Below are 22,831 nucleotides of genomic sequence, written 5' to 3'. Positions count from 1 at the left end.
TCCGAAAGTTTCTGCTCCTGTAGTGAAGAGCTAACTCTTCTTCAACTGCTTGGTGCTTAGTGTATCTCGTGCGACGCCGGCTTAATATGTGCGCGAGCTGAGCTTCGCATACAAGCCTGGACCCCGAATAAAGATCCAAGCGCAAGAAGGGTAGTTGGGTTCAATGATGAGGAGAGAAGATACACATTCAGGCATAGGGCTTGTGATGTGCCTCTAGCGATGTAGCACCTCTTATTGAAGCAATAGTAATATCGTAGTGGGGAAAGAAGGCAGGTAAGACGTTTTCAAGTGGGGTTCAGATCCTTGGAACCATTGGAGGAAGTCTCTGAAAAGAATGGAAAGCGAATTGACTGATTAAGGGATTCCGAGATGATGTACAAATATATTTCACCACGTAGTTGTATAAACAAAAGCCAGAACATCGATGGCAAGCAGTGGTACCGATTCTGACGTGAGATCTAGGCCTTGACCATGTATATATAACCGAGTTCCAATCACTTAGGGCCCTATCAAAAAGAGTGACGTTTGGGCTCTTGTCTAGCTTGCGCCTCAGTAACATAGCTCGTGCAGCAACCATACAATCTTCTTCAAAAAAGAAAAACGCTGAGGCCTCAAAAAGTTGTCGTTCAGTGTAATTAAACCACACCTTATAGGTTCAGCCTTTGACTCTAGGAAGCACGGGAGAACATATATCACCAGTGGTCACGATGTATCAGTTGTAAAGATAGAAAAACCTACTAACTTCAAAACTTTCCTCCAGACCGGAAAGCAGGAAGAAGTATTCGGCGCTAACTACTGGCTAAATCATTGTTGAAGTACAGTTCAGCCGTCTGAAAAGTAACCTCACAATGGTGTTTTCGAGTATCTTTCAAAACATCGTACGAGTAGGCATGCTGCGACGAACTCTGTCTCGTTCTTAACTGATGATCGTCCAGGCAGGCCTAGAGGTGACATTTCCAACAAATGGCCTATATGGCGCGAGTCCTCGCATGCAGGTTACGCACGTTGTATGTAGGGAACGCAGCTTTGTCGTAGAGAGAACTCAAATGATAAGAGCCACTTTTAGAAAAATATAGTTCGTGTTCGTTCAAAGCTGAACGGATCATTCGAGCGATTGCTAACCAATGCGCATCGTTTATTCAGTTGTGAACCAAAACAACCAAACATGGTTAGAACAGGACAAAGTTAAAAAAAAACAATATATAAAACATTACATTCGTAACTTGAATCCGCCTTAATAGACGCCTTTATGGCAGCACTATTGTAAGCGGCGACCTATTATATCCGTTACTTCACTCTTTCATCAACATAAGTAGCTCTCGTCACCGTCTCGCGCGGCGCATGCTTCTCTGTTTTAAGACCCACCCCATTTGTATTCGCTCAAAGAAGCTGGCCGTATAATAGTTCTACTATCTCACTCCCTGAGAAAGTGTTGCGTCTCCCCCCCAAAATAAATCCTGCCCCCTTGCAAACTCTTTCAAGTCTTGTCGAGCGGCTGCGCAATAGTGATTGTCGTGTAAATGTCGGCCTGATGGTGCTCCTTGTTCGATCCGTTTGATACATTGGAGTGATTCACCCACTACTTTGTCTGCCTCGTTCGTATCTTGCATTGCCCCACTCACCACCTGCCCGTAGGTCCTAGAGTCAACTGTTTTTGCTCTCACAAACTCAGTATCCCTTTTCCTCCATTCCCGATGGTTACAAGTCAATGATGGGTTCGCGCCATCTAGGAGATCGACCAATCGGCCGACGATTTGAGTTTGCACCACAACCACGAGATGGCGCCTACATCGTGACTATCGGGGGTTTCAGAATGAGGGGTTGAGTCTGAGCAAAGGGGAGAAGGCTGATGGGGGTTAAGCACTTAATTTGGCTGTGCAAATATAGTCGCTGCTGCGGCTGCTGCTGCTGCTCCACTCATCGCCTGGTCGGCGCAGGTCCCCTTCGCTTTCTTCAACTGTACACCCACTAGCCCTGTTTGCTGTTCCCTATGGAAAAAGGGGTCGAGAGGGTAGGCAAAGGAAGCGATAAGAATCTCGACGGTCGCCGCTTTTCGGCTCTTCAGGAAGTCTCCTTCTATGCTGGAGGCTGACACTACGACAACGGCCTCGAGGCAGTAGTGTTACACAGCAGCGGAGTAGCGAGGGGCCAGGCTTGGGCAGCGAACAGGGCAGGGTAAAGGACGAGGGGAAGAACGAACGGCCAACGTTATAAGCAGCCAGCTGTCTACATCGAATCAGACGGGGAACGCATCCGGCAAAAGGAAGAGGCGATGCGGTTGGGATCATTGATGGCAGCAGCAGTAGCAGCCATACTGACAGCGCCCTTCCGTGGAGCGATCTGATAATAAAAAAAGTACAAGGTGACGTTCTTTCTGGGAACGAAATAGGGGATGTCTGCAGTCGGACTGTCTACGGGTTTCCTCTGGAGTCGATGCGGTTCGGTCATTCTGCGCAAGGATGGTCACGTGGGTAAGGGCCGCGCGCAGTAATGGGCACGCTTGCCAGGTAGGTTAAACCACGAGACATAAATCAAGTAAGCTTATCGAAAGACAAGCTTCAAGATGAGAAAGACTGCTTACTACACCGATCCTAAAAATGCAGTGCTACTCAACGAGCTGTGCCATGCAGCGGGCCCTGTCATACAACAACTTGTCCGCTCTACACTCCCTATCGGCTAGAGGCAATGAAAACAGAGAGCACAACAACTACCGATAGATACACATAGACGGAGTCCTGCAGGCGTCGTTACCGCGCCAAGACCTGGCCATATCAAGCAGGAAAAATTGGTCCACAAGCACTTCCCGTTAACTGACTACTGAGTTTGCCATCAGTTCGATCGTTGACAGTAACCGCTCTATCGCCAACGACGACATCGACCGCCCTGGATATCCAAGAGAATTGTCTTCTCTTTTTTACGTTCGAATGGAGATTAGTCACGTCATTTGAGTGTCTCGACGAGAAGAACCAAGGAAAAGGGATTGACGGGGGCTCAGTTTACCACTGTTCGTCCATCCGTTCACTCGCTGACTCGCTTACTCACCCGATAGGCCGTCATCAGTGGTATGGCAATACTGGAAAAGAAGTAGCAACGACGAGACAACTTTTGTCAGAGCACGGTCAAGGAAAAGGCTAAGAAAAGTAAGCAAGGGGACCTTCAGAGCTATAGGAGCGTGCAATGGTAATAACCGGAGTTGCTTAGATCGTAACGGTATGGGAAACCGATACGTTTCAACAAGAACTAGTCCAAACCGAAGCCGTAATAACCGAAAAAAAAAAAAAAACAACCAGGATAGGTAAAGGACTTCGTCCATGAAAAGTGATCAGATAACAAATAACGGAAAAGAAATACAACACTAATGAGATGTAGGGGCTTGGAAAACAAACAAAAACAGTAGGATAATTTATAGCGTAGAAAACATCCAGCCAAGTAATCCAAACAACACAGTTTAAAGTTTAGAAGGTTTTAGTAAGAGGCTGTAATTATAACGGAACTCGTTTCTATCAGTCTTAGCGTAAAGGCAATTATTGATATGAATGATTCGATTAATCAACGCTAGGACGAATGGTCTCCGCAAGCTATGGTACAATATAGGTGTCCTGCTTTTCGCAGCCTCGTTTGTGTCTCGCTACTCAACGAATTGAAGATATTACTGCAAAAGAGCTCATTAATCTTAGACCGCAGTGGCAGGTAACGAAACACGATTTATCTGTTTGGTAAAAGGCAGCACGGAGCAATGGACGTCAAGAGTGTCCTGGACAGAGGAATAAGCCCATTCCAAGTGGACAAAGAGCGTCGAACGAAATAGAGGGGAGCTCATTTCGATTTAGCAGTTTAAAGTAACGAGGAAATGGATTGATACTCAGATAATGTGCTACTTGATTACCAAACGAGCAATCTCCGCTGTAAGCCGCAAAATTTAACGGGAGTACGCAGGCCAAGTGAAGAATGCGTAGACAAATCGTCTTGAAAAGACTACTCACAAATACAGTCGATATAAATCTATTTTGATGTGTAGAGCAGATCCTCAATTTTGTATCGCATGATAACTTACGTTAATAAACGTTGTACGATCATTGTTCAAGCTGATTTGTAGAGTAAAAGCTAAACAATAATAGAACGGTCTGTTCCATGTCTAAGCGATACTTAGCATATATAGAAGCAGCGATCTCAAAAGCCGTTATTATCTGTGATTCATGTGTTTGTCTTTTTCTCGCTATGCTTTTGTTTTTGCCCTCTTTATTGCGTCATTTGCATCGTTAGCGGATATTTGATGAGTGTATTTTTCTTGTGGGAGTCGCCCCTATCTGTAGAAACATACAGAAAGAAATCGGGGCTCTGCGATTGTGCCGGTCACTTTTCACACCAACCCGCAAACAATCTAACGTTAAGAGGCGTCCTGAGTCTTGTAAATGTTCTGCTTTCCTTAACTGATCGTTTCATAGGGCTGACTTGGCGTGTCTGCTTCGAAACCCCCACAAGACGGCATAGCCTAGAAGCGCATTTAAATGGAGGGATCTACGAGCCGCGACAGAAACGAGATTTTTTAAATAAGAATTCGTGATCCAGATGTACTTCAGGACATAACTGTAGGTATTGCGACATGCAGTAGAGCATGGTATCTCCACACAACTAAATCATTACACTGTGGCCTAATAAGCAGCTTCTATTTATGCAACAGTATTACTGCTTGAAAAGATCTACACACGACTCATTTATCGTTTGTTCTTTGAACAAAGAGGTCTAGAATAACGTCCTAAAGCGACAGCCCTATATCTTATACTATAAATGACTGTGCCCATACGTATCGCACTGGTATCTTTATCTATATCGCAATAGTAAACGACAACCTAGACGTAAAATATTCGACTTGATTGATAGAGAACTAATAACGAAATAGGTGGTTTCAACACTATGTGATACTGATGCAGTCGCGTCGGTGACACTCGTCGCATTAGAAAAGGTTTGTCTCGCATAGAAATGGCCAGCGGGTTTAGGGCGACCCAGCAGTTCCCTGTAGATCTGAGCGTGATCCTGCAGGCACGCCATCACCTTGTGGCTTATTCTCGTACGTGTGCGTTAAGAGCGACAGTCAATTGTTATCCTGTGCTGTGGTATGCTGATGTCTGGCGAAAGGCGGACGGACGGGCGATGGGTATGCCGCGAGGCGGCGACCGCGGCAGCAGCAGGAGCAGCAGAGGAGGCATGTAATCGCTGAGAGGCCATTATCCGCTTCCGCGCGAGAAACGGGGTGTGATCGGATGTACGTCGACGATGTTCAAAAAATCGCTTTAGTGCCAAATCCAAGAACCGCGTCAACTTTCACTGCCGTCTCTAGAATTATAGAGAACAGATCCCCGAACGGCGATCCTCCAAGCAACAGCAACCGTTATGTGTAAGCTATACACAGATGTGTGCTTATACTTCCTTGACCAACATTCACACCAAAGGCGAACAGGAAAACGGCGAGGCAGGTGGTGGATAGTGTAGGCAGCTGTTATCGCTACTACTACTACTATTACTAACTCCGCCACGGGAGCGCTCTGCCAATGCTTGGACTGTCAAGAATCAGCAATATCCTGCAAAAGCCACAACCGCCGTCGTACAGCATGCCCGTAACCGCCCATTCAACCAAACACTAGCCCCTAACTTCCTTACGTCCTGCAATTCTGTCTGTCTGCATCATTAGAGGGTTGGAGAACTGGATTTCGGTGAGGGAGAGAGCACTAAAAAGGGGAGTAAGTGGGCAAAGCACTCCCCAGTCTCACTTATCTTTTCTCTTTCTCTCAAAAAAGGAGCGAACAATTTCATAATAGTCCCTATTACTTCGAACGGCAGTGGGCCGATAGAACAGATGAAAAGCCGTTTCTAATAGCTATTGCCACTGGTTGCATACTAACATCCAATAAACAGATTAACACGTATCTGGGAGTAATGATATGTCTACAACTTCTCTTCAGTATCGATTTTGCATGCTATATTTAAAACAAAACCGATAAATTTTTTTCTTTCAACTTTTTTTGTAATATGGCCAGCTCTTGATTGTCGTAACTTCTTGGTTCAGAAGATGTTTACTGCGTAGAATATTCGTATGCCTGATCTAACAACGAAGTGGACGAAGTCTGCGTAACGGCAACTGCACAGATTACGGCCACTCCAACGGATGCTCTGTGTCTACGTTTTCATCAGCCATTTGGAAATCTTTCATGGAAATTGCCTATTGCCGACTGTTATAAGCGTTTGCCAATCTTATAATAATCCGTAAAGCCAACTATTCACGGGCTTGAGTCGAACTTCAGTAGTCCAAACGTTTCCAAAATGTTAGTAAACCTGAGTAGTTGTTTGTCTTCCATAGCCAAACGATTAAGTTACTGGAGGGATGGGGGCAGACCTATTATAAATAGAGGTGGCCTGAGAATAAGCACAAATAATAGTAAAAGACTATGATCCAAGCTCTGTAAACCGTAGCAATACACTATTGCCTTTTGAAAAGCGTGCGTTCAATGTTCCCGCCTCTTCATACCTCTAACGAAATCGATGTTGTAACGTGTATATTTGTACGACTGTGCATAAATTCTCAGAAGGCGAAAAGCTGTCTCTGGGGAAGTTACCGATCTGAACTCGGCATCAAATAGACGGGCGGGAAATGAAACTGAATCCGGCAAGACAGACTGAAAATAACGACTAGCTAGAGGAGATTCCGATCTTTCTCTGCCAAATAGGGTCAGATTCGCCGGGGCGAAGCTGGTTTAAAGCAGGAATCAAGGCGATGTGACATGGAAAGCTTTTTTGAGTTGACTGAATCGCAATCGAAGGACAGCCCCTAGCGGTCTCAAATACGCTGCCAGCGATGTAGGTGACAGACGACATGAGAAATAGCAGCAACGGGACATTGCGGCAGCGCAAGGTACGCGAAGGGACGTTGAGGGAAATGGTGAGCCACCCTCCAGCTTCCGGTCCGTCCAAAAGCGACTGCCCAGCAACCTCCTTAGGAGACGACGGAGCCTCGATCAGCAGCAGCAGAATGAAGGGGAGGCTACACTCAGGCCGGTGAAGGAGTGCTGTTCGAAGAAACGACAAGGTGTCACTCACTCAGGGTGTGCTTTCGTGCCGTGGATGAAGCACTTCACGAAGTCAACGGGCCGAACCATCCATCTGACTCAAACACAGTAAGGGGTTTGTGTGTACATGGGCGCGAGTCTGTATGTGTGTATCCGTGGACCGAACCACTTTGGTGGTCCTCCTCTCTTTGCATCGCGTCTAACAGAAGTGCTGCCCCATGTGTACCCAGACGATATTACATTAACATCGAGAAAACAAGACAAGGTGCTTATAGTCATGACTAGGTGCATGACGGCTGTAAGCAGTTGTTGCTCCGGTGCGTCCAGCGCTCGTACATGACTGGCCCAATGAGTCGTGGGCGTGTGCAGTCGCTTAACAGCAACTACAGTGCCTTCACTTATCTGCATGACAACCTGCTGATGGACAACTCTTGGGAACCGCCCGAGGGAGCAGTGTTCCCTTTTGCAATATTACTAATGATATAGGTATACCACAAAACAGATGAACTTAGATTACGAGTTTAGGGCACTCCCCATAACATATTTTTTGTTTAAGCTTCGGATTCAATATTTGAGCAATGCTTTGTTGAGAATATTGCCGTGTTTTCGGGCATAAACGTACGCGTCTCAGATGTGCCATCGAACAAAAAGCCCCCTGAACATAACATAACCAAATGTAAAACCGGCCGTTTGTCTTTTTTAAACAGATCTCTCCCACTTAAATGACATTTTTTACGTTGTCGAATACAATTTGGGTAGGGAGACCATCCACCGCCGAACGCTTCGAGACTGAGCCATCTTTTTATTCTAAATAAGAAGTGCTATGCCTGCAAAATGCGGTAATTCCACGGCATCTGCGCGCGGTAGTTTTTGAGTCCAAAGTGACAGTCTTTCGTTAGATAGAGGGAACAGTTTCACTGTTCTTCAGTCATTGAAGAGGGAATGAAAGAGCCCTCAAGAGGCGGAAAGTCTCAAGTGCAGGAAGTGAAGTCCTAGCTGGAAGCTTTGTACATCTTTCTCCCTACGCTTATTGCTCAAAACAGTTCGGACTTGCTTGCGTAAGCTCTACATAAAGCGTGCGTTGGAAGTTACTAAGAGTGTGTGCGAAAACCTAGACTAAAAGAGCTATTCCCCCATGGGAAGCAGCTGCGGCAATAGCGAAATATTGCTTGTTGTTCCAGTAGCTCAACGAAAGGATGGCTGATCATGCAGCAAATGTCAGCTAGTCTCTATGATGTTATAGTTTCTCTCTCTTAACCAATCAGTATCGAAGGGCTAGCAGATTCTCAACATAGAATATGTATGAATACGGACCTTGTGGATTCAGTTCGAAAAGTCGAGCTTCGTTAAGCTACCTTTACGTCTCCAACCATTATAGAAAGCCGTCGTGACGTCGAAGATTATAGCTTAAGCTTGAGTCGATCATTATCCATCAATGTAACGACCAACTGAAGTAGGCAGGAGGCAACTGAATCAATAGCCTTTTGTTCCTATTGAAATTCACTATAGAAGTGTAACATTTTCGCATACGAGTGCTGAAGTGTACAATTGTCACGCGTTCAATAGGATGTTTAGCCATTTGTTAGCAGCTTATGTGCTACTCAACGTAAACAAACGGATAAACAATACTGAACAACAAACAAAACAGTATAGCGCATTCAATTCTACTATCGACGACTGTAATCCTCCAATAGTTTCTTAACTTCAAGGAGACACGTCTAGCAGCTCGGACTGTGTCGAGGACAAAAGTCCAATAGCAAATTCTTTACGAAACAATAGACCATAACGCAAGCGTTGTTTTTGGTTGTTAATCTATAAACAGGAACACGCGACAGCTTAGATCTTAAATAGAAGTTAGCGTATTTCTAGGAATTCGCGTTCTGCCCGGTGAGAAAATGTGAGACAAGGCGATCCTGATAAACTTGTGCGTTCATCTCAGCCAAACGTAGCCTAAATACAAATGACAAATACGACCGCTCGCTTCCGACAAAAGATTAATCAAATCTTCCCGTTGTTTCTGGTAGCTACTGTAACGGCAGCTGTTTTAAAGGCGGCAATATATACAGCTATGTAGATCTATGTACTCTCCCAGTAGTAGGTCGCCGACTGCGCGCAGTTGCGATGGCCTTCTTGCTTGCCGTTGACTCTCCGTCCTTCTGCGTGTGTGTCTGTTGAGCGAGCAGTAGCGAGAGGGAAGGAGGGCCTGCTTGCTGTCTACCTGTTTACGAATAGTAGAAGTGGCAGTCCTAGGAGAGGTTCTGGGTAATGCTGGTAAAACGGTCCTCCTATTGGCTTGTTGTTGTTATGGCTGAGACGTTATCCCCGAGCGAGTGCTGGCGCATTGCCATGCCGCGTTCGTGTAGCCGTCGCTCGTTCTCTGGCTAGCTTCTTCCTATTCTTCTCCTGGCAGCAGAGGCTCCTGCTCTATCCATTGCTTTCAGCGACTTAACAGACGCCAGCAGCAGCCCGTTAACACCAGCCAGTCTACCTCTGCCTCCTCCACGCGTTCGGCTATACAGCAGGCAGAACAAATAGGACAGACCGTTGTCGTTGCTAGGGCTGGTGTTAAGCTGAGTTAAAGCCAACATCACAACAACGACAAGCCACTTATAACAATAACGGCAGCAACAAAACAAGCCCGAACGCGCGCTAAGGCGAATACTTACGTTCGCTCAAGAGGGCCGCAATCCGTTCGCTTTCTGCGACAGCTACTCCGTTCGTGTGCATTTCTGTCCGTCTCTCTGTGTGTGTTTGTGTATGTACGCGTGTATCTATTGCGATCATCAACACAACGAGATTACGACCACCTACGTGGAGATAGCACGCCCAGTGGTGGCGATGATCATGATGGCCGCAGCTACGAGTTACGCGTTCGCAGGCCACTTACAACCACTACTTGAGTAAGTAGTCTGCTGGCGACGGTAACAACAAGCAGGAACATGGCAGGATCGTACGGCTGGTGACGGATAACAGAAGATGGGAAGAAATTGAGATACAGAAAAAGGAAAGAATGGCGCAGTCCTTTGGGACGCTGGTAGCCTCGTCGCTCATTTTGCTTATAGCGTGTCATGTGTTACTCGCCCATTGAGTGACCTCGGGGTGCAACGAAGGGGATGCACACGAGAACAAACAGCGAACGAAATAACAGAACGAGTTTAAAGGACAACAATTTGAAAAGCTTTTTAACTACAACACGTATATAGTAACTTCAGTGTAACCCTACCTAATTGTCAGGTCGCAGGACAAAAATTGTCTAAAATATTTTTGACATGTGCTGGTATGCATCGCTGAAATGGGTTCGAGATTCCTGTCTACAGATTTTCCTGCTCGTATACTCAATTCAGTGCCGCTCTTATTAGATTATCGAGTTTCAATTTCATTTAGCCTTTCTGTTTGTATAAGGACAATTAATGATATTGATTATGGCTTTATGAGTGCTTGTTCTCGTTGTGAATCATGGGTCTCTACATAAATTATTACAACAGCATTAGTTCTACAACATAAAGCAACTCGTTTTGTTTGCCGGATACTCACGGTGGTGGCGATCATAATAGAATAATAATACAAGTGGCCTGAACAGAAGCAGGTCTAACCATAAGTCATTTTTCATTTCTCCTTTCTCTCTTTTCCCCTGTCTTTAGGCTGCCTCTTTGTCTCTTCTGGTTTCTTTTTCGACGCTGCGAACGTCACTGTGGTATCCTTTAGTCGAAAGGCTCAGTGGCCTATATTTGACAGAAGGTCCCTTCCATCAGCACGAACAGCATAATCGACACAAGCAGTACGATAACTTTACTTTGTTGCTTTCCTTACAACTTGATTGCACTTCCTTTTCACATATATATGTATACGAGATGTCTAGGCTAAAAAGATTGGCGAAAAAACAGCGTTTTCTAGCGAATGGTCCCTGAAGTTACCCTTAGCTACCATTGCTCTTCTCTAAGGGTATATGATTATTTTGAATAGAACATGACTGAACACGTAACTAGACACGCTAAGCGTCTAGAGAACTTGGGATACTGTGAGAAAATTAGAAGTCTCAATGGTTCGAGAAGTTTTGCGAGCAGAAGTAACGACAGACTTAGCCTCCACCGGTTAACTTTCCATATCCTTGTTGACTCTTCGGCGAAGGCCCTCTGATTATGCCGTTTACAATACTGCTGCGTTGCGCGTTCAATGCAACGGTAAAAAAAATCTATTTATCAAATTGAATTGTTTTGCGTTACTGTTTCTTCGGTGCTTAAGGCCAGAGCTGTGATTGACGTGACGTAATGCAGACAGAAGTGACATACCACGTCATAGATTTAATGTGTCAATGACGTGATGTTAGAATAGCAATAGCCGATGTGTGCTTCCATATTTCAGTTAGTTGAGCAGCGTTTGCATTGGCGTAAAAAAAATGCGGCCGTCGCCCATCGAGGGTGGTCACTTAAATGAATGTTTCGAATTGTGTGTTCAGTACTGCTTCGGACGGCTGGCTTTTCCCAGCATGGGCCGAAGTTTGTCAACGCCTGGATTCGAATCTAGATCATTACGTGTCCACAGATAATGAGCGCGGCACGTAGTAAGTACAGAAGACCTCTTTGCGGCAACCATACCTGTAGATTATTCGAAGATCTGTACAGAATATCTAGGAAATATTTGAGACCTTCACATGCCTGATGTAAGGAGCTCTTTCTTCAATCGGCCTTATCTACCGCCGAAAACGGCTGTGTCAGTGATTAATCCTCAGCTAGTTTTCAATACTCGTTCCATGTTCTTGAAGGGGCTCAGATAAACACTCGTGTCGTAGGCAAGAACACGTCAAACATGACACCGTCCTTGTTTTGTGCCATGTGTGATGTCTTCTTAAATCACCTACAGTCATGAGCTTTGACGGAATGGCATCAATGTTGCTTCTTGTACTTTAAATTAGTCATATTATTCAGCTTGTCCTCGTTGAGATTCTGGACGTGTGTTGGACAGAGGAGATTCGGGAGCAATTTTCGCGTTACTTACGATAGGAAGGGAGGGAGGGATCAAACGGTTTAATTTGATAGGGTCTCTAGTGACATGGTTCTTGAGATGTAAAAATCAACAGCTATTTTCAATATGGGTCCTCTAAAAGCTATTCGATAACACTATTTCGACTCAAGCTTCGCCAGAATCGAACTATTGTTACCTAATTTTACGGCATGCTCTTCCCGTACTTTTAATTAAGGGAAACAGTAGACCCTGTCTTTCATATTAATCTGGGCGCATATATATTCACAAAGGACTCATCACAATAGAAGAACAATGCTCACACAAATTTCAGCTGCCCACTGAACAAGCATATTAATTTTTGTATGTAGCGGCGATTTTGGAGATAATGAGTATCATGTCAATGATAAAATAGCGCTGACGATGATAAGGTAATCGTAATTATTGATATGAGTGCGGATACCGGGCGAAATTGAGCGAAAGTAACGAAGTAGCGGCGCATGAGCAGCCGAACCAACAAACATACAGACAGAAAAATGAACGAACGAACAAGGAAAGAAAGGGAGCCACGATGCGGCATTAGAACGCCGAGCGCTTACTTGCTACTATTGCTCCCCTCTGATCGGTCGGTCGATCTGTTTGTCGGACGCTTTGTTGTTGTTACTGCTTCCTGGCTAACTGGAGCATCCATCGGCCGTCAGTCGGCGGCCCATCTACCGTTCAGTCGTTTAGCAGGCTTGCTATCTACCAACATATAGCATATCTGTCTGCTGCCATGTAATGCCGCAAGTTCTTAGCGCGTAGCCAACGCTGACAGCGCGTGCAGCAACGCTCGACAGACAGAAGGTAGTGATGGTTTTGGTGCAAGCCACGGTTACGGCGACTACCGTCGTTATGGTGGTAGCGACGGCGGAGCCAATGGCAAAACTAGGTAGTGTTACTACGTTAGCTCCCGCAGTACGCTAGCTAGCCAACGGCACACATCGCGTGCGCTCTATGCTGCCGCCGCCCCGTCGTTTCAGCGGGCGACGGTCGAATGACGGACCGAACGCGGCAGCCACTCAGGCGGCTGGCTGTGTCGCGCAGCGGCTGCAGCATCATCAATGAGTGAACGGAACAATAGATGAAATATCACATGACCCCCCCGATTTTTGGTCGTGCAACACTTCGACACGAAAATCATCACCATCTGTAACGCATGCATATACGACGCGTTGCTTTCGCATGTAGTTTGAGACAATGAATAGAGATAAGCGGCTAGGGAATATATTTTGTTCCTCGTTGTGGTTCATTATCGGTAATGATCGTGGTGATAATGTTCGTGATGACGATATTGCTGCTGATCATAATGATTACTTGAAAAAGGACCGGCTTTTGAGAAGGAGCGAGAGAATCGGTGCGATTGGACACCATAAGGCTTAGACCTACGTCGATGCCGTCAGTCGGTACATGGTTTGTGCAACTTCCGATCTTCTTTTTTTTTTCGATGGCCTTCCTGATCCTCTCGGACCCCCAAATCGCAGAATATATGTATATGGTAACATTTATTCTTCATTGATGGTAATCTATTATAGCTGTAGCTGCAGTGGTCGGATATCAGTTAGCTGACTATGCCGTTCGGCATCTGTTTTGATGTGTTGTCTTTGAATTACGCTTCCTTTTTTTTGGTATATTGTATCGATTGTATTCTCCCGCCCAGTGGCGATGTGAGTGGCAGGAGTATCAGTGACTTCGTCCAATAGGTTAATAGAGACGAACTCGTCGACCTTGTAAATCTGCCCCGAGTTCTCACACCGGTGCGTATAAAGATGGTACCATGCGCCGGTGATTATCCTGCAGCAACGAACCGCATTGCAAAGCGACATAAGCCCATAGCTGCGTACCACACGGAACAAGGAACTCATACGTACGCCCCTGACAGGAACAACAGCATGAAAATGAAGAGCCAGTGCGTGCCTGAAGAGATAGCTGGACACACTACCGCTCAGCGAAGAACAGGCCAGCGAGAATTACATGCAACAAAAAAGATTAAAGATAAGAATCTTTGATCGAATCGGATCTCTGAAGCTTGGGTCTCTGAGGCCTCCCGTTACGAGATTTGCAAGCTGATGTGGCCGTTCACCTCGAAACTATTCTACTGGTTTTTCCGAGAGCCGGAAGGAAGCAGACTTGATAGTCAGCAACTGTAGAGAGATCAAGCTCAATGTAGCGTAGCTCAGCTCAAAATACCTCTGCAGTGAGGGTTAGCTGTATGCGTTTGTGGTTCATCTTCGCAACGCTGGATTAACTCGATCAACGTGATTGTTTGCCGATGGAAAAATTCATTATTATTGATAAATGTTAGCAGGTGTTGGAGCATACTACCTCGTTACCTAACTGTCTGAACGTCGAAAGTAGATTATGAGAATCAGTGTTGGGCACTTTACTGATTCTGAGCGAGCTTTGCTTTCCTTCTAATCGGTATACTGAAACACTGATACCGCTAGCTTTTTGTGCCTGAGCCATCGGGAACACTAGTCGTTACTTATGATAATAACAATAATAATAACATAATCCTGTTTTTCTTGAGGACACTGCTGCCCACATTAGCTACAAGCGTACGCGTTTCTGTCATATTGAATTCACGCCAATAACTAAGCATTGGTAATGAAATAAACTATATTTTGAGCGACACACCCGAATGGAAATAGTCGTAGGAGTGGTAAAACAAAATATTCACTTAAACTATTTGTTCATAAAGTTTCTATGTTAATAATAATAATAATGATGGCATTTTTAGCAGACGAATATGACGCCATCATCTAGATCGAACTGATCGATAGGGTCTGCATGCAAACCATGATGGTAAGTTAGAGGCGTGCTTCTTGAAATAAGACTGTCAGGAACTCCTTACGCTTGGTGCCATGGGGACCCGTTTGCACTAAATGTTCCCCGTTTAATAGTATGTTACTCAAATGTTATTCCCATCGTACCTGTAGTGGCCGTATGTTCTTTGCTATAGTCTAACACGAACACATAGGACCTGCAATTCTTGAATAGTTATAGGACTCCTACATGAACAGCCCATTGAATCATAGCTTTGTTGCTGTTGTGTTGGTGTTGTTGCTGCAACATGCATTCTCCACCTCTACAGAGGCGCTAAATGTCTCCTTAGTCTTGCACTATTTCTTTTTTATTGCCTAATTTGGCCAGTTCTTTGAGCTCTGCTACTTTATTGCACAATGATATTTCCATGTATGATATTTGTATATCATACATGCTCGTTCATTCGTCGACTGATTGGCTGGCTGGCTGGCTGACTGGCTGGTCGTCAGATGGTCTACTGATTGTCGTTTGAGGGCTGCTGCCGCAATGTATCGCTCCAAAAGCAGGCGCTCGGCATCTCTAGTGGTGGCACGCATACACACACACACACACCGGTTGACGTCTTTCGCGTTCATCAGCACGGTAGGGATGCTGGTGATGTGATGTTATGACGGCATTCGTTTCGGCACTCCGGCTCTTCAGAGCTGTCTCCGTACGTCTCTCCGTCCGTTTGATCCACAAATGCTCGCTACTATAATAGTTGTGTTGCTGGTGGTGCTTGTGACAGCTCAGGAACGAGTGAAGCTCCTGAGCGTAGTTCATCTCATGCGTTTGGTGTGTCTATATGGACGGCTGTGCATCTGACTGTGTCAGTGTGAGTATTTGCCTGTCCGTACGCCCCACCCCCCCCCCACCCCGACTGTCTGCTCGTACGTTTGTTGTCATTGCTGGGCGAAAGAGCATCACAGTCTAAAACTGTCTTACGGCCGCTAAGCAGCAGCGGTGGAGCTGAAACGACTGTTCTGTTAGATGGCGTCCAGAATCACAACCCGAGTCGTCGTCGTCGTCATCAGCACGAACATCAGCAACGGCGAAAGCACCAAGCGAAGTCAGTCAGGGCTTGCAACCGGTGGTGATCGTGGTGTTGATGGGTTCTATTGATGCTGGGGCTGCCGCTGCTGTGACTGTTACCGCTGTTGTTGCTGTTATGTGCCACTAGTCATAGTCAAGTCAAACCGTTCCGAAGTCAGCCGGGCAGGCAGGCAACTAGACAGACAAAAGCGGTATTGGAAGGCTCCGACTACAGGAACGACGTATGGTCGCTTGGTTATTCGGTGGTTCGTCGGCTTGATAGTCGTTCGGTAACGACAACGGCGGCGGCGGCGGCGGCGGCGTCAGCAGCATTAACACAAGAATCACCACTACAACAACTGCTGCTGCTGCTGCTGCTGCTGCCACCACTACAGAGCGTTAAAGCCGTAGCGGTGAGCTACGTTCTGGGCCCAACTGAGCTATCATCTATCTATTTGGTGACGGGCGAACGGATCGCGTTGAGCCACCGCGGCTGGGCTGAGAACCACTGCAGAGGAGTGCTGGCAGTAGTCGTATATGGCAGCGTCGATGCTGGTGATGGCGGCGGCGGTGGTAGTAGTCGTGACTGACGCCGCCACCTATGGGACTGGCGTCGACTGCAATCGAACAGTGAAGAGCGGTACCGACCCACAAACCTACAGGTTCATGGCGCACAGCGTAACAGCTACAGGTAAAAGAGCCAGCAGGTAACAACAACAACAACTACGACGACGGCGACGACAGTGCAGCAGCAAAGCCAACGTTCGCAGGAGAGTTACAGCAACTGCAGTAGCGGCGATCGGCATCGCAATAGGCATCCGCCTATGTGCGGTATCAGCGACGTTTGGCAGCAGTAAAGGCTACAAAAGCGTAGCGATAGTAACAAGCAGACGAAGCATAAGAAGTCAGTCAGCGAAAAAAGCAGATGTAAAGGAACAAGTGACGAGAGACGCGACGACTCGGGAAGCCAGCAGACAGGCAACACTCAACAACGAAAATAAGGTCTCGAACACAACAACAAAATATATATGTATATATACACCACTGCTGAAAAGAAAAACACCAGCTATCTATTATTTACTGCTACTATAGCACTACTATGTATTCTTGAGGCGTTGTAGAGGATCAGCAAGAATCGTGAAATTGAACCGCGGCAAAAAATAACCGCCCGCGAATCTAAGAAACGATAGTGCGAGAACACACGCGAGCACCGTAATGAAGACGTGCGTGTGTGTGTGTGCTACTCAAAGAAGACAAACGCGGCATAGAACACCTAATGCAACGAGTAGGTTCGCTGTCAAACTTTCGATGGTTGCTGAAATGGTCAAACGGTTTTAGCCGACGTCCAGAACAGCGGGAAGATTGTGGGTATCAGATGGTAATGCTAATCTCACTGTAGGTCATAGTTGGAATCAAATAAACGTCCTGTCCTTCTGGCCTCCTGGAAAAATAGATATCGCCACTGCTCTCGCAGCCAGAACAGCGACAGCTAACGCGATGTGAAGGACTCATTCGCTTGCTCACAGCCCGGCAATATGTACGGAACAGTGGAATGGCAGATAGAAAAAAGCCTGGACTGCCGGCAGCAGCCGCCGCCACGGCAACGACGACGACGGCGGCGGCGGCGACATCAACGCCACCACTACTGACAACAACAACACGGTTAAACCGCCAAACAATAATAGATATAATAGTAATCGACGAACAGCGAGACCATAACGAGCTACAGAATCTCTTTGTTGTGAATAGAAGCAGCAGAACAGGTTGGCAAACACATAATTAAGTGAACAAGTATCTAAGGCAACGGCCAGCAGCGGTACGGTGTATTTTAACTTTCAGGTGATGACGATGACGCTGGGTACTGATTAGTCCAGCCAGAAACAGCTGAAACAGCTGCATGATTCAGTCAGGATAACAACAACTGCGAGGGGAGATTAAATGTTCATACAAAAAATGAACAAGCGATAATAGGGACAAGAGAATGAAACACAAAATCACCAGCAGGCCACATCAACAAGAAGGATATATAGGTATGTGTGTGTATATGGTATTTGCACGACGCATAGTGAACTGGCTTGTTATACGATGGGAAGGATCATTTCTACTATCAAGGTTACCACGATAGAGGGGTGGAAATGTGCCCTGGCAGAAACGGTAACAGGAACAGCTATGGACTCAACAAAAGGCGTCAGCGGAATTTGCTACGCTGAAATGGCCTAATTGAACTTCCGCAGAGTACGCATCTCGTGATCCGTAATCGAAGAAGGAGCTATAATAGCGACAGGAACGATTGGCCTAAACGTATGCTTGCATCGCGCATATAATAGCGTCGTCTGCTTAATTTTCTAACGCAGATAAGTCTGAAAATTAAATTGCAGTATAGGCAATAGATTATATTTTAACCTATGACCGCATCAGTCTGTTATGGCCCTGGCAGATATTTGCTTCGATAATACTTGTAATTAATTCAGCAAGCTTTAGCCGTCATCCGCCTGCCGCTAATTGTACGTCACAAAATAATCACTAAGCAAACGAGAGGCAAAAGCTGAGACCATTAACGAATATCGCATAGGCTCATCAAAACCCTGCCTTCGTGACATAATAGGAAAAAAATATTAGACAGAGCTCAAGGACAGGCACCTGTGCCAGAAGGTCTTAACTTTACTGCCCTATAATTATGAGCCATCGAGTTTGGATGTAGAAGGCTGCTTGCCTGCTAAATTGCATTGCAGCTTATTACTAAGTGGCAGGGTATTATTTTGGTGAATGATCTGTAGAAACTAAAAAAACTGGAGTAGCATACAATGGAAAAAACTTCATATTCGGGGCTTGCCTATCTCCTGATTGGAGAGCCTAAAGTACAATGCACAACTATCTATAAGCGCAGGTCTGTTTTAAGGTCGATCCGTTCCGACGTATGGGTCCATCGAATATGCTGGTAATTGTGTAACACAGTAACTTTCTAAAAGTCCTAAGGTTATCTTATGCAAAGGTTAATCTTCCGGAATGTAGAAATAACAAAATAGTACTTTGGTAGCGGTGACATGTTCAGAATGTGTGCCTATAAAACGCTGCATAAATGCAACCGACAATGTGAACTTCCATACAGTTGGAGTAAATTGCAGGTGTATTTATCTGTTCATGTATGTACGAATGCTTATTCGACCGTTTACATACGTGCATCCGGCCTAATTAAGCCAGTAGTAGTAATTTCGACAACGTTTGACATCAGCCAGTCAACAAAAAAGAAAAAAACAGAGATCGATGAATAGTGTTGAATGTCCCTCGCGTCTTGAAAGGTCAAAACGGGTGAGCCCATTTTCATGAAGCGAATCGCGTCCAGTGAAAATTGAGGGTTCGCTTGGGCTGAACCAGGTAACGCAACGCGCCATGTACAATGACGATAGTAACTGGTGTTAGCGTTGGGCTTTATTGTGATATTGTTGTTGTCTGTGTTGTTTCCTCAAGTCCCCACCCCGTTCGCCGTACGTTTGCACGCTCCGCCGGCGACTATAATGATACCCCTCTCCGTTGGCTGGTTTTAGCCCATGGCTGTGTGTAGCGTGCGTGCGTGCGTGTGTGTTTATGTGGGTCTGTATACAGGGATGCCTGCGTGATGGTCGCTATGCGCGTGTATTATTGCTTCTACTGCTGCTGCTGCTGCTGTCGATGGTGTGAGTAGTGTTCTTAGTAGATGCTGAAACTACCTGGGCTTCTGTTCCGCAACGAGAGACGGAATCAGGCGACCGCATCCCCACGATCATCAGTCTGATCCGCTTCATTGCCCCAAGGACCAGAAGCAGAGCCGCTGCTGATATTAGCAGCTGTGACTGTTGTTGTTGTTGTTTCGCCTGTTGCTGCTCAGGAATAGCGACGCGTCTACGCGAACTAAACTGCAGCGGCGGCGGCGGTGGCGGCGGCGGCGGCGGCGGCGGCGGCGGCAGCAGCAGCAGCAGAAACAGCAACAACAAAAGATGTAGTGCGACAACCAACAAGCAAACACTTCATCTAACGAATATCTTTTACGAAAATGGCGCCATCAAGTGGCATTTCCACTTCGTTCACATCATCGTCGAGGCGACCACAACGCCATCTAGCTTTCATCTGATCAGACATTTTGAACAACTAGATAGAATCATTAAACATCTTCGGATGAAAACTGTGAGTGAGAGTGCTGCCACTTGTTAAGTGTCTCAAACAAGGTCAAACCAACAGTTCGCAGCCTTTTAGTCGTCCCTCGATCGAAGATCAGCGTTGGCTTTTTTTTTGGTGTGATTCGGAAGGAAACGATATGCAAACAGCGAGCAGCTGTCTATCAGGAAACGTTGGCATAGCAATTTCGATCGATTTCGATTTGGACGTTCTTTAAAGAACGGTGCAACAGTGAATTGGTACGCCCCATTGAGGACTACGGACATCTAGAGATGCGACTACACACAACTAGATAAAATGCCATGTTGTAAGGTTAATCTTTCTTTGCTAATAAAAACGCGCAACGCGATTACTAGTACTAGCCATAGCCAACTTCAATACGCGCGCATGCCTGCGTACATGCTTTATCGTGTAACCTATATTAGACTTTATTGTAAAGCTGCACTCGGATGTATCTCAAGTGCCTTAATAGTACTAATAATAATAGCAGCACTCACTTTTAGCGGCCTCAGTGACAGCGTGTTTCGTTAGTTGCTGTCTGCACACACGATCGGCACTTCGCGTTGTCGTTGCGTGCCATTTGTTGGTTTTTTGGTCGGTCGGTCGGTCGGTTGGTCGGTCGGTTGGTCGGTCGGTTGGTCGGTCGGTCGGTCGGTCGGTCGGTCGGTCGGTCGGTCGGTGCAACATTCAACATTCGAATGTTGAGAAGGGGCCAAGAACTCGACTGCAAACAACCAAACGGAGCAAGAGAAGACGACGATGACGGCGGCGGCTGCGGGGGAAATAAGAAGAAAAACCACCGAGAAGAAAAGAGCGAAGGAGAGGAGCGAGAGTCAGTGCCGGTGGAGGCAAACGAAGACGAAGCTGAGAAGCAGAAAATGACGGAGAGACGTTGAAGGGCCCCGTGCCACCACTACCATCACCATTAGAGTCGTCGTCATTGCCGCCGCCGCCGCCGCCGCCGTTGATGAAGTTGGCTAAGCCGCCGCAAATGCGCCGTCTCTACGCGCCGTTGCTATAGCGGTGCAGTCATCCCTGTCGTCCCCGTCGCTGCGATTGTCGACGACGGCGACAACAACTGCGCCAGCAGCGCAACGTAACAGGGGCCAAAGCAAAAGTTAAAAAGGGACTGAGCAGCGAATAGAAGAGAATTGCGCGCCAACGCTGCTGATGCAGGCAGCAGTGGTATCAAAAAGCAGCGGACGACAACGACGAAGACGAGAGAATGAATTGCGACGAGAAATGAGGAGCGAGCCATCGAACGAACGCGAACGGCCCCGACCGAGCGACCGACCAACCGACTTCCTTCGTCTTCATCTCTTTCTTGTTATTATTGTTCCTGCTGTTATGTGCAGTAGGGGGATGAATAGAAAAAGAGCGAGATAAATATAGAAGATAAATAGGTAGTGAAGGGAAATAAGCGAATCGGAATGAGGAGGGAGATCAGCAGCAAAAAAAAAAAAACTGGCATGGCAAGGAACGCAACAGCACCGGTTGCAGCGGCCACCATACGCACTCACACCTCTCAAGCATGGGACCATTTGTGGTACTAGAGGATTGCTTCGGCAATATGAGATGAACCTCAAGCAGCTTCGTTTGGTCCAAACAATGACGATGGTGTTGTCGATAAAGCTGCTGAATTGCAAACTACATTTTGTTTGTCTATCGCCGACAAACGCTCCGGATGATAGGCCAACAGTTTTCGAGGTGTTGTACCGAGAATTCCTTCAAGACCTGTATGCTATTGTGATAAATTAACGGCACTGCAATACCATATTACTGGAATTACATTGCTTACAACTACTTCTTCCAGTATCGACCCGTGGGCGCTGACTAACAGAAACCAACACCAATGTATTTATATTGTATTTGATCTTTTTTTTTTTATTGAAAGAGGGGTGCTTCATTTTTCTATCCTAGAGCAGGAGGAGATCCAGTTTTGTATTAACATTCATCTTGATTTTTTGGTCATCCTGAAGTTTATATTTCAATTTTATCTGGATTTGAATGAATTATTTCGAATGTAATTTGTATACTCTTTGGTAAATATAATTTTGCGATAACACACACAGCTTTGTTTACAATTGTCTTTATTTATATTTTAAACTTTTATCTACAAAGAATATATATGCATGATTCAATTTTCCTTTTACAGAGGGTAAAAAAATTAGTTATGACTTTTTAATACTTTTGTTTATTTCTAGCTTAAGCGTTTAGCCGCAGTAAAATATGCATGCGTATCAATATCTGTTACTACATAGTTGTTGTCGTCGTCGTCGTCGAAGCAGTAGTGATAGAGGAGGCGGAGGAGGAGGAGGAGGAGGAGGAGGAGGAAGAAGAGGTGGGAAAGGACTAGCGTAGAACAACAAATGTGCTTTTTCGTTCATTCGTTACTTCTTGAAAAGGTTGCACTTTCTTTTTCAGCATCACATTACTGCCACTCCGCTATTATTATCGTTTTTGTTGTCGTCATCTTCTTAAACTTTGTCTTCATATCCTCGTCCCTCTGCCCCGTTCAATCGCCGTGATGCTTTTTGTGTAAATGTGTCGGTCTGTCTGTATGTGGCCAGCCAACAGCTGGGGCGGCGAGCTGCTTCTTTTTGGCCGACGCTAACGACGGCGGCAGCGGCAGCGGCAGCGGCAGCAGCAGCATCGAGACGACGCTCCATTGGCGAGTGAAGGAATATAGATCGGTTGGTTAACTGCTTGATCGTTCAATGGCTGTGTTACCACCAGTAGAGTGGTAACGATGGCGTTTACAGTGCGATCGCCGCAATGTCAGT

The 22,831-nt window shown here is 46.1% G+C and overlaps 1 protein-coding gene across 3 annotated transcripts in view; it reads right to left on the bottom strand.

Moving 5' to 3' along the window:
- Positions 1–21,143, bottom strand: part of LOC147754158 (uncharacterized) — a 50,254-nt gene extending 29,111 nt beyond the window's left edge. For all 3 annotated transcript variants that reach the window (XR_015316417.1, XR_015316418.1, XM_086974093.1), the window contains exon 1: positions 20,546–21,143. Coding sequence is in view for 1 of the 3 variants with exons in the window: in XM_086974093.1 (XP_086830219.1) it covers positions 20,546–20,735 (190 nt within the window). In the remaining 2 variants the exon portion in view is untranslated. The remainder of the gene's footprint in view (positions 1–20,545) is intronic.
- Between the last annotated feature and the right edge of the window lie 1,688 nt (positions 21,144–22,831).

This window comes from Varroa destructor, unplaced genomic scaffold, assembly GCF_002443255.2.
Source record: "Varroa destructor unplaced genomic scaffold, Vdes_3.0 BEIS01000007.1, whole genome shotgun sequence".
NCBI classification, from domain to species: domain Eukaryota; kingdom Metazoa; phylum Arthropoda; class Arachnida; order Mesostigmata; family Varroidae; genus Varroa; species Varroa destructor.
This window is presented reverse-complemented; position numbering and strand designations above follow the sequence as displayed.